General features: G+C 35.2%; 1 protein-coding gene across 1 annotated transcript in view; it reads left to right on the top strand.

The window, feature by feature from the left end:
• LOC145980583 (uncharacterized) overlaps window positions 1-13,533 on the top strand; it is a 51,652-nt gene that overhangs the window by 13,096 nt on the left and 25,023 nt on the right. The window contains exon 6 of the mRNA XM_083113619.1: window positions 11,510-11,671. Within this exon, the coding sequence (XP_082969745.1) occupies window positions 11,510-11,671 (162 nt within the window). The remainder of the gene's footprint in view (window positions 1-11,509; window positions 11,672-13,533) is intronic.

Raw genomic sequence — 13,533 nt, 5'->3', positions numbered from 1 at the left:
CTTCTACCCAACGGTGTTGAGGTTTTGCAGAGAGCTCTCCATTGGTTACGATCCTCAGCTATCTTCCTTGCTTCATCCCATTTAATGCCTCTTCTGTTCAAGGTCTGCTCCATGCTCTTGTTCCATGTTTGCCGTGGTCTTCCTTGAGGCCTCTTCTTTCCTATTCTTCTTGATCTTGCCTCCCATATTTCCTTTGGTATTCCTCCATCCTTCATTCTATTAACATGGCCAAACCATCTCAGTTGTGCCTCGATGACATTTTGTTCCACTGGTTTTAAATTTAGCGTTATCCTGATCGTTTCATTCCTAATTCCATCTCTTCTTGTTATTCCAACCACTCTTCTTATATATTTCATTTCCGCTGTCTGTATCTGCTGTATCTGCCTACTTGTGAATACCCATGATTCTCTCCCATATAGCATAGTTGGTAAATACGTTGATTTATAAATGCCATTTTTGTTTTCTGGTTTGTTATGATAGCATAATATAGTTTGTTTGTGTTTTGTATTTCTGTATTTAATTCTCCATCTATTCTTCCATTGCTGTTGATAGTGATTCCGAGGTATTTAAAACTCTCAACTTGTTCCAGTTCTTCATTTTCAAACTCGATTATGCATGGTTTCTCTTCTTTGGCTTTTCTCATAATTTTTGTCTTATCTTTATTTACTTTAATTGATTTATTTAATAGACTATTATTTATAATATAGAAGTTTTGTAAGTTTGCTTGTGAGTTAGCAAAGAGAACTATATCATCTGCATACAGCAGCTCTGAAATATTTCCTGCTTTCATTCTCCAATATCCTACTTGGAACTTCCTCATTTTTGTTTTTATTTCTTTTAGCACATCGTCCACTAAAATTTATAAACAAGTAAGGTGATAGTACATCGCCCTGTCTTACTCCGGCAGTAACTTCAAACTCCTCTGATTTATTATCGCTTGTCCTTACATAACTTCTGCATTCCTTGTAAAAACTTTGTATGGCTTTTATTAGTTCTTGGTTTATTCCTTTCTTTCTTAATACTTTCCATAACACATGCGGAGGAACTCTATCAAGTCAATGAAACATAAGTTTAATTCTCTATCATATTCAATGACTTTTTCTATGATCCGTCTTAAAGTAAATATATGGTCCTGCACACTTCTTCCTGGCCTAAATCCACTTTGCTTTTCTTCCAAGTTATCTTCTATTTCTTTCCTCGGTCTTGTTTCTAGAATTCTAGAATATATCTTACTGGGAACACTCAATAGAGAAATTCCTCTATGGTTCTTACATTCTCTGTTGCCTCCTTTTTTAAAAATAGGGATTATAATTGAGACCTCCCAGTCTTTCACTATTCTCTTCTCCTTCCAGCATATGTTTATTATCTTCAGTAATAATTGCTTTCCTCTTTGTCCCATATATTTAATCATTTCAGGTGTTATACCATCGTGTCCTGGTGCTTTTCCTAGTTTCATTTTTCTTATAGCTCTTTGAAGTTCATCTCCAGTGATTTCCTGTTTGTCCCTTCTATTTTCTTGATTTACTAATTATTTTTCTCTAATATCCTTGCCAACATCTGTATTATTCAGTTCATCAATAGTTTCAAATAATTCTTGGAAATATCTTCTCCACCTCTTCATAATTTCTTCAGAATTTGTTAATAGTTTTTTCCTCTCATCATATATAAATTTTAATGGACATTCTTTAGGTTTTCTCATAGATTTTAAAGCTTTATAGAACAGCTTTTGGTTTTCTGAGTAATTTTTCTCCATAGCTCTTCCAAACTCTTCCCACATTTCTTTATTTGCTTCCTGGAATATATTCTTTACTCTATCTCTTTGAATTCTGTATTCTTTAAATGTTTCCAATGTTCCTATCATTAAATATTTCTTCCATTTCTTTTTCTTATCTTGCATTTCCTTTTTAATGTCCTCTGTCCACCATCTTGTCATTTTCCTTTTTTATTTTTTTTACTTGTTGTGCTACTTTAATGAGTATGTTTTTCAGCTGACTCCATAACTTTTCTAAGTCCTCTTCTCTCTCCCAGGATTCACACTTTTTAAGTTCTTCTTCTACTGTTTCTCTATACTTTTCTTGTATATCTGCCTTCTTTAGTTTTAAACCTTTAATCCTCCTTTCTGTGTTTACTCTTTCATTTCATTTTCTTTTGTACTTTGTTCTGGTGGTTTCTTGTCTATGCATTGTAAAGGCCTTCTCTAATAATAATAACTTGTGGTCACTATTTATTTCTGCTCCTCTTTTAACTCGAGCATCTTGAACAAACTTTTTCCTATCTCTTTCTACCATTATGTAATCCATAATAGATTTCTCATTCCTTTGTGGCTCTTCCCTAGTATATCTATGTATTATGCTTATGTGAGAACATAGTATTTACAATCACTAAGTCATTCATTAAACAAGATTCCAGCAACCTTTCTCCATTGTTATTAATTGTATCTTCTCCAAATTTTCCTATTACTACTTCCCAGCCCTCTGGTTTGTTTCAACTCTGACATTCATGTCACCTGAAAGAATTACTTGTTTCTCAATTCCTTCTATTGTTCTTTGCAATGTTTCATAAAACTGTTCTCTGTTTGTGTTTTTTCATCCTCATTTCGAGCATATATATTAACTAATGTTATCTCTTCCTCTTTTTCAGTTATATCTACAGTCATTATTCTTTCCTTGATATATTTCCATCCCTTTATGTTCTCTTTCTTGTCTCTGTGAATCATGCATACCACCCCTGCTTTTCGATCTACTCCACTATATATCAGAAGGAAACCTTTATCTATTTCTTCTACTCCTTTACCCTTTTCTTAGTTTCTGTCAGGGCTAGATATTTTATTTTTGCATCTCTGATTTCCTTAACTAACTCACATTCTTTACCATTTATGCCTCTAACATTCCATGTTCCAAAAGTCGTCGTACCATGTCCTCTCCAGTTCGTCTTCCTTGTAATCTGTCTGGCTAGCTGTCTGTTTGTTCTTTTAATCATGTAAAATTTGAATGTGCAGGGGATTGTCCTACATCATACTGATTAATCAGAAGTCAAAATAATGAACAAATTAAAATTGTTCTCTGTTCTGATAACTGTTAGCTAGTAATACAAATATCAAATTCCATTTCATTGAAACTCAACAATGGAGACACATTTATATCAGCAAAGCTGTTGTAGTGTAAGCTTCTATTGATGTAATGAATTTCAACTTTTTGCATCTATTTTAATGAAGTAGGTCTTGAAGCTTTCCTAGCAACGAATGATGAATAAATTCTTTTGGGCTATCGACCAGGCAGGCCCGGCTGAGACCTCCCCCCCACCCTTCCTGGAACTACCATCAGCCCCCTTGACATTAGGTAAAACTATTTTGTGTAATTTGTTTGCATTGAAGAATGAAAATGTAGACAGCAGATATTATTTTGCTCGCAACTTTGATGAAGGATAAATTCAGGGAGCATGAACAGCAGCTATTACATTCGTTCATCTTATTTATAAGAAGTCTAAGTAGCGGCAAGTATTTAGGAGCTTCTCTTCTCTGGACTTCAGAAACTTCTTTCGCAGGGGCTTCTTTATCTGTACATTCGTTGGCCCTGTTGCAACCTCCCATTTATACAGAAATCTGTGACTTTATGTCATTATGCAAATTCCCTCCGCATCTGCGTCAAAGGTTAACAGCTCGCAAGTTTTGGGAACGAAGGGGAGTTTTATTGTTTCGGCCATGGAGTGGAATGTATGTTAGGCTAGGCACTATGATTGAATATTGTCCATCTTTTCTTGGGTGATATAAATATCTGCATCATCAAACGTAGTATGGAGTGTGTAGTAAAGGATGATTTCAGTATCAGCCATTTAACACTTCAAGCAATATTTTAAAAGATATAGAGAAAATGTAGTATTTGTGTGATCTTTCTAAACTTTATGTAACTTAATGACCCCCCTCCCCGCACACATAATTTACCTTCATTTAATACTGTTAAACTTTTGAAAAATGGACTTGATGTACAACGCCCCCCTGATAACCCATGAGCCCCCCTGGAGATCAATTCTGGCTATGGGCCTGCGACCTGGTCAATTGTGGAACAGTTTCCAAGCTTTCGAGAGCTAATATCACTCTCATCTTCAGGGTAGAAGTGCAGTGCTGAGCATCAACCCAGCTTATATGTATCTTTATGTGAATGTTCCTGGTGTAGATGTGGACCATGGGATCCATGTCTGTTGCATCCACGCTGCCAGCTGACTCGCTAGCCAGGCTGGAACCAATTCGAGCTGAGAATCTGAATCGCAACACAGGGCTTGAATTGGATCCCACCTGGCTAGTGATAGTCAGCCGGCAGCGGGGATGCTGCAGACACGACACCCGATTGGTCCACATCTTCACCAGGAACATTCACATCCAGATACATATAAACAAGGTTGATGCTCAGCACTGCACTTCTACCCTGAAGATGAGAGTGATATTAGCTCTCGAAAGCTCAGAAACTGTTCCACAATTGACCTGGTCGATAGCTTGAGAGAATTTATTTATCAGCTATTTTAATGGTTAGTCAGTCAACAGTTTCCTCTGAGATGGTGGTGACATGCTTTATGACAATAAAATTAATACATTGTCATAATAACATTTGAAAATGGTTAGGCTAAGTTCAGAGTTCCACATTTGTGCAATAGTTATAATAATTTTGGTCATATGATTGCTCAAAATTTATTCATGTAATGCAATTAAGTGTCTGAAATTACTATTTAAACTAACTTTATTAAATATGATGTTTAGAAAAGCCAATTTGTATATCAGGACAAAATTATCAAATTGCGCAATATTTTGAATTCATATTCATAACAGTTATTTTTGACTGACAATATGAAAAACAAATATCTTCAATCTTATGTGTGCAATCAGACAAGCAAAATAAGTTACATTCAAATTTATAATTAATTTTATTAAAATTGTGTACATTTGCATAGACATCAAGGTTTATATACAATGGTCAACTCTTTAAAAATTGTTCAATGCATAATATGATGTCATTCTTGGTATTTTGTATCAACATTCAAAAAATGGTAATTATAATCATTAGATAAGTATATTGTGATATACATTGTAAAATAGCTGTAACAGAGCAAATATGTACATTTACTACACAAACATTCAAGCTGTTAAGCACTTATTGACAAAAATATAAAACAAAAACAATTTAAGATAACGCATGCTAGAAAATTTTACTTGAACTAATTGCTCTGATACTAGTTGTCTGTGACTTTTGAGAATCGCATGATGGATGGAAGATAAGTAAAAATGTGGCTATTGGTGAAGGATTGATATATGTATAAATCTTAATATTTTGAAAGATTATACTTCCCAAGTTAATCTTTAATAGTTTGTTTAAACTATAGCAGAATCTTGAAAATGCTTTTATAATGGCATAATCTTTAAAAAGATTTGGAACTTGTGAAAAGTGGCAAGTTTAAAAATTGGAAATAGGAAATTATTATCTGCTTGCATCTGCATTATCAAGCTAGTAGATGAATAATGCATTACCTCAAATGCATGTTTTGAGAAATAAGACTTGAAGGGAGAGAAATATCTTCTGCATTTTGGATGTGAATTAACCATATGTGGAGTTTTAAAAATTGAAGAATGGAAGCCATCTTGCAAACCTGGTTGAAGTCAGATGTAGAACTGTTGCATGCCAAAACATTAAGAAAAAGACTTACTCTACCTCACAAGGAGATAATAAAGAAATATTTTCTTCATGTAAATAACATTTATATGTTATAAATGTTCTTGTTAACAAATGCATAATTTGATGCTGTTGTAACTTTTGTTTTTTCCTTGTTTTTTATCAATATAATTAGCATAAAAATGCTTAAAATTGTTTGAACATAAATGCTATTCCTCAGCATATGTAAGCTCGTATTTATTTTCAACATATATCCGTAGCTTCCTACTGAGCTGTAACATTAATTTGAATTCTGACAGGTATATACATAAAATGATGTGCCAATCAAGACTTCATATTTAACCGAGAGCATTGATTGATTAATGAGATAGATTAACTGAATTGTCTTCTCGATATTTAGTCACACCCTCTGCATCTCACTTTCTTCTCTTTTCATCATTTTATCCTAATAGCTTATGCAGTTTTATCAAAAGAAATGTTACTGTGTTAGTATTACTGAAATAGATGGTGCATTGAAGAAGACTCATCTATTGAAAGAAATGCTAGTGATGGTGAATTACTTGGTGAATCTTAGGTTACGCTTTCTCATTCTTTGAACGAGGGGTGTATTATTTCTGACCCATCGTCAAGTTCAACACTGATAGTAATTCATCTTCTTTCATTAGTCTGTGTGTGCTGTAGTAATTTCATAAACTAGGAATGGCTTTTATAGTTTGGTGCTTTCTGTTCTAATCCTATGTATCTACTCTTTCTCATTTTCATACTGAATCAAGGGGTAGAAATGCAGCATGCAAAGTAACCAAATCGGAATTTATTTGACCTTAAGAGGGCTTTGGTATGCTACCACTTCGATCAATACTTAACTCTCTTCATTCCATCTATCATAATTTCAGACCCTCAAAGCTACTAGATATATTTTCATGTAGAAAATGCTCCATTGACTTTAAAAAGACAAGACATTAGTTCTAATGTGATGCATTTGCAGGGGTACCCACAAGGGGGTTTTATGGCACAGATTGTGCCATCAAACTTTTGGGGGGGGGGGGATTTTTCCTTCAAATAATATAAAATTCAACTTTTATGTATTTTTTCAAAACTTATGTAAAAATTTTACACCTTAAATGCACCATATTTAATCCATTAGATGAAGAAAAGAAAATGTTTAAGGATGTTATTGAAGGGAGGGTGTGGGAGAAATATCCACCTCCAAAATATTAGTCCTTATTTAACACATGGGTTCTGGGGAGGATTCTGAATTAAACGTTGCGATAGTATCGAACTCTAGTTCTTAGATTATGGCAGGTATTTAGTTAGAGGGGGATTGAGCATTATTGAGGGGGATATCCAATTCTTGGGTATTACTATTGTCTTAGACTGTTGCGATATTCTTGTGTGGAGACTGAGAATTATTTTTTTGGAGGAGGCAATATCCACTCTTCAATATCAACAGTAAGTCTAGAATTGGCTTCGAAATTATGGTGTTATGATTGAGCATTTAATTTAAAGGGGGAGATAGGAAGCTTTTGGTAAAGTGTTAAATCTTAGGTTGTCAAGGAATTTCTGTAGTGCGGAGAGTTCGAACAATAAATTTTGAAGACTGTATTTTGCGACGTTTAGACCCCGAACGTGCCAAAAGAGAAGCTGGAAAAGACTAATTAATTATCTCGGGATCCTAAGAAAGTACTGACACCCCATTAAATTAATATTCTTGAAAGCCTGCAAAGAGATGGATATAAAAATTTTCTTGCTTGCTTCACTCGCAATAATGTCTTGCAAGAATACGTGTTTCTTTGGCGCTTTGCTGAGTTGAATGTGAACTTTTATACTATAGGTGCATTACAAGACATCGATATTCTCAATATTCATTAATAACATCACTTAATGCTTAGTGTTGGTATACTGCTTAATTTAAAGCAGGTGCATCATTTGGAACAAAAATATATCTAATCTGCATTTCTAACTTCTCGTCACAGAAAAATTTATATTTACCACAAGAAAACGGGGGGGGGGGGGTGTTTCTTTGAAAGATTGAAAGAGGAACCGTATTATATTGTCTTGAGCTTTACTTTGTGGGGATTAGTATATGGTTTGAGTGCGCGAATAATATAATTTGGGGGGATGTATGACATGATTTTGGGGGGATTCTGCCATTGGCCTTGGGGGGGATGGGCATCCCTGTGCATTTGAGTGGAATGAGAAATGTATTTAACAAATCATAATTTTATCATCTTTTAAATGTTTACACCAGTCAACATTGCTTGAAAGATATATTACGTGAACACTATAAGAACTATGACATGGAATAAGAATGTATGTTTTAAATGTTGGAAACTGCAGACATTGCACATCATCAGGCACGTATCCAGGAATTCCTTTCGGGGGGGCTCAACACCATTTTTTAAGGAGTATAGTAAGAACCTCACAATTGTATGTTTAAGACCAGTGGTGGCAATTGGGTTCCAAAACAGGGGGGAGGGGTGGAAGGAAAGTTTACTTTCTCTTGGTAGACAAGGCTTAACATTAAGAGGCCAAAATGTTAAGGCAAAAAAATGGGGAGCAACTATCCCTTAAATCGTCGCCACTGTAGGCTGTCATTTTAATCAGAACGTGAAATCGGAACATTTTTTACCACTCGACTCCTCTGTTTCCATGCATTAACATTGTGTGCCGGAACCATCTCAGTATGTGTGTTTGCCCATTTCTTCTCATCAGGCATAAAAACATAAAAGCCGAAACCCACCAAATTGTTCAGATTCAGGCCTTAGCACTCACAAGTGTTCAAAAATGCCTGTCACAGCTTCCGCTGTCTTGTCATATATTGGCACGAAACAAAGGAAGTCTTCTCGAATACAGCTGGATCACGAAACAATTAATGCACAATGAAAAAACCCTTCCGTTCTCAACACATCTAATGTTTCGTCTCCCAGTATGATCAAATGCTTATTCATTTATCTCCAGTGACGTGCCCAAGGGAGGGCTGGTGAGGTCATAACCCCATTTGACCCAGTATTAATTTTTTTTTAAAAAAAGAAGAAGAAGAAGAAGAACGTCAAAGACAGGAAAAAATGACAAAATCAGGACTGACCACCAAAAATAGTATGCGTAACTCCTCTCCTTTCCGAAAATCCTGGGCACGCCACTCTTTATCTCGGACACATTTTTTAAAATCAACTCACCAGAAGTTTTTATCATTCCATATTGGAGATTAAAGTAAGATGTGTTCTTCCTGTAGGTTTGGATATGATCCTTTAGGGTGCTGTCGTCTGCCTGCCTTCACACCTAACCTTAACAAGGCCCTAATTTACCATCCTTGTGACTTGGATTTTCAAGACTTAGGAAGTTTTCAGATCGAAGGGACACGCAATACATGTCGATTGGAATGGGCCAATCAACAGCAACGTTTCACACCGTAGCGACACAAAAGGCCACATAAACCTAATTTCGACTTGTGAAATCCTCAGGCGACACAGTGTGAAATCTCCCTTATTAGGCCACTGTCATTATCACTTGTCACCTCGAAGTAGTAGCTCTTGTTGACCACAAAGAAAAAATTTCTCATCAACCGATGGGAATGCTCCTCAGTTTTCTTCTCTCCTATATTTTCTGTGCTTGTTCACTATACAGGCAACACCTTACGATTTGATATACACAGGACATGTACTACGTAGACATTTTAACGAAAAATCAGTTGAAGTCAAGGATGGCTAGGTGACTCAGTTGGTAGAGCCCTGATTCGGGTCCTGGTAGAGCCTGAAATTTCCACCTAAAATGTCTACATATGCAACATCTTCTTGCTTTCTCTTCTCGACATTCATAAAATTTTCGGCTGTCTCTTTATGGTAGTTAAGTGTTTGAATGTATTTTGAACCCAGTAGGCTTAAACCAAAGTATTTTTTTATAGCATGAAATTCTCGGACTGCATATACGAAATTTAGTTCTGGTAAAACTAAATCATCACTCAAAACTTTGATTTTCAGTTGATCTATGCAGCTTATTTCAGCTTATTAATAAACCACTCCAAAATCCAGTACTGCTGAAATGTTCACTTTAGATAGAGAGAGAGGCCTTGATCTCTTCGGCCCTCGACCCAAACTAGCACTACATTGAGGCCCCGGAAGTTCTACTGTCGTCAATGTCTTCATTTTCGAATCACTATATCTTATAAAGCAACCAGAGGACGCTGACTGATCACTAATCGACTGTATGAATTGTCACACTTACCTCTGAAATCTCATTAACAGATTCTTTGTAGAGATGAACCGAAAAATTGAATCCGCGTATTTATATTTTCATTATATTCTAGAACGTTCCACAGATAAAACGATTCGTTAATATTGCCAGTAGTTGACTCCTCTCATTCAAGAACGTACCCTCTCCCGCCTTCCAGAGATTAGAAATTACAACGAATCGCCCTACGTGTGGCGCTACCTTTGTTGTGCAGCTTCCAAATGCTGACAAGTCTCTACATAGTGCTCAAGTGCGCTGCGACAACATCGAAAGTGCAAGAAAAGTTTACGTGCAATATTATCAACAACAGGGTTATAGAACATTCTCCGTTTTGCCTCGATAATTGTCTATCTCCTTAAATCATCGTCACATTATTCAAAAAGCCAAAAACCTAATTTTACCTAGTGAAAAATAAAAAATATCCCTGAGGGGGGGTGGGCTCGAGCTTGCACACGTGCTATTAACAATAACAGGGTTATAGAACATTCTCTGTCTTGTCTCGATAATTATTTCTCCCAAATTATCATCACATTATTCAAGAAGCCAAAATCCTAATTTTATCTAGTGTAAACAGAAACATTTCCTGAAGGGAGACTCGAGCCTCCTGATTCCCACCTTGGATACATGATATTGACAATAATAGGGTTATAGAACACTCTTCGTCTTGTCTCGATAATTATTTCTCTCAGATTTATAAATTTATTATCTTCACATTATTAAAGATGCCAAAAATCTAATTTTATCTAGTGTAAATTGAAAAATTTCCTAAGGGGGGGGGGGCTCGAGCCACCTCATCCCCACCTTGGATACGTGCTATTAACAATAACAGGGGTATAAAATATCCTCAGTCTTGCCTCGATAATTATTTCTCTCCTTAAATTATTTTCACATTATTCAAGAAGCCAAAAACCTAATTTTATCTAACGTAAACTGAAAAATTTCCTGGGGAGAGGGTCGAGCCCCCTGTGCCCCATCTTGGATACATGCTATTATCAATAACAGGGTTACGGAACATTCGCCGTCTTGCCTCGATAATTATTTCTCTCCTTAAATTATTGTCACATTATTTTATTTCACACCACAAGAAACCAAAAACGTCATTTTATCTAGTGTAAACCTAAAACTTTCGGGGGGGGCTAAGCCCCCTCTGGATATGTGCCTGCACATCATTAACCAAAATATGAAAGATTCACAATAATTCTTACAAGTATACATTCTGCCTGGTTAGCACAGTCTCTGTTGAAAATTTTGTTTACTGTTTTCAGAAGATCAATAGGTATTTTGAAAAATCTACTGTGTTTAGATTTTCAAACAGATACATAAACAAATTGTTAATCAGGAGGAATGAAGAGATATATTCAAATTTCAGTAGATTTCCAAGAACCACAGTAGAATACAATTGAGTAGATTCTGTCTACTGTAAACAGTAGAAATTTCCAGCAGGTGCTGGGAACCCAGGTTCAAACCCTGGTCTGGGTATGGGTGTTCTTTGTGAGTGTCCTTTCAACATATCATCGCTCATCCTCATCTTCATGATTAGCGAAAAGTAGCAGAAATGCGAAGTAAAATAAACCAAATCAATCAAGTATACCTTCTAAATGTTGTTCTACTTTACATACTTTTAGTGTGTGGAAGATAATGGCTCATTCCCTGTTCCTGGAGACTGTTCAACATACACTCTCTGTGAGAGAGGGATTCCCGTGCTGAAGTGGTGCCCAAAGGGGCTTCATTTCAGTCCAGCCACCAGGAACTGCCAGATGCCAGAAACTGCTCAGTGCGAGTTTAAAGTAAGTTGCCGTCAGATACTTTTTGTTGTTGTTGTTATATTAGCAGAACAGAAGAAACAGTTTGCATTTAATTTCACGTGCTTATAAGTAGGACTTAGAGTAATCCAGAATGCACATGAAACTCCATTCCAGCTTTGGTGTCACAACTTATAGAGCAACCACAAGAAAAAAAGAACTTTCAGCGAAAAGTCTCCATGCACCTCCCCCTTCTTCCGTTCAACTTGGGCCATAAGGAAGCATGCTCCACTCTGCCCCTCCCCTCCCCTCACAGAAGAACGGTGCACAGGAGTCACGGTTCTGCACAGGCATTTTTTTTGCTTGTGGTTCCACTATAGTTTCTGGTGGGAAACTACATTGGACATCCATTTAATGTATTTAATACATTACACAAATGTTTATCCTTTGTTACATAATTCTTGTACACAACAGATAAACGCAAGGACGTATTAGACTCCCCTTCCCCAGAAAGACTTAAAAAGTACTAAATAATGAAAAATTATGCACACTACTACTTATAATAATATTCATAAAATATTAATAACATTCATAAAATATTAATCAGGAACATTACTTTTTGTCAACTCGATCTAACATCCTTTTTTATTATTTTATAAATAATCTTTTTTTATCTATTTTGCATTAATTTCCTTACCAGGGTAGTTGCATGTTTTTAGACAAACTTCGGTGATTTTTACTACATATATTTCATATTTTCATATTCTTTATTTCCGTTGAACCATCCATGTCCATAGGTATGGAAATTGTCATATAACAATACATACAGTAATAAAATATTAATGCAATTTTAGACAAGGATTACAGTAATGATTTTAAGAACTACTACATGAAGGAAATCCAAATACACTAATAAAATATTAATAAAATTATAGACAAGAATTACAGGAATGATTTGAAGAACTTCTACGTGAAGGAAATCCAAATAAAGGAAGAATACACACACAATATTTAAGGCGAGCACAATAATAAGCGAAGAAAATTTTTTAGTGTAACAATAGAATGTAAAAGTAAATATGTAACTTATACAACATGGAAGAATGCAATATATATACAGAACCGATTAATGATCATTTAGGCACAATAATAGCATATAGTGAATACTTCGTACATAATAATATAAATAGTATAATTCCATTTTCTGTACAATCGAACTCTCTTTGTTGACAATTTATGAAATTTAATATTTACAAATTTAGAAATTCATTTATTGAATAAAACAATGTCGTAGTAAAAATTTTGTTAATTCCCTCTTAAATTGGGTACTTGATTCCATTGTTTTCATGAAATCAGGTAATTTATTATACAGGATACCTTTGAATTTAAGACCTTTTTCAAGGAGAGTGGTATTATAAGTTTGTATAACCAAATTGTGATTTTTTCTTGTGTTATATTGATGTACTTCCTTGATACATTTGGAGAAACTAAACATATCTTGTTTTACATAGCACAGTAAATGTAATGTATATAGGCAAGGTAATGGTAGAATGCCAAGATCCCTGAAGATTTTCCTACATGGTTCATTTATTTTCTTTCCTGCCATAATTCGTACAACTCTCTTCTGCAAAATAAAAATTTTTGCACTTTTTCTAGCATTCCCCCAAAATACAATTCCGTATGCTAGTTGTGACTGGAAAAGACTGAAATATGTTATTCTTATTGTCTCCCTGTTTATCATGGTTCTTAAGGTTCGTATACCATATATGGTTTTGCTTAATTTCCCTGCTAGGTGCTCTATATGTATGTCCCAGTTGAGATTTTCCTATATCCAAATACCCGAGAATTTTATGGAATTTGGATATTTGACGTGTTCATTAACTATTTTTATTACTGGTTCTTTATTGTTC

Source organism: Lepisma saccharinum, chromosome 28 (assembly GCF_977018435.1).
Source record: "Lepisma saccharinum chromosome 28, izLepSacc3.1, whole genome shotgun sequence".
In the NCBI taxonomy this organism is placed as follows: Eukaryota; Metazoa; Arthropoda; class Insecta; order Zygentoma; family Lepismatidae; genus Lepisma; species Lepisma saccharinum.
The sequence above is the reverse complement of the archived record's forward strand: the minus strand, read 5'-3'. Positions and strand labels throughout refer to the sequence as shown.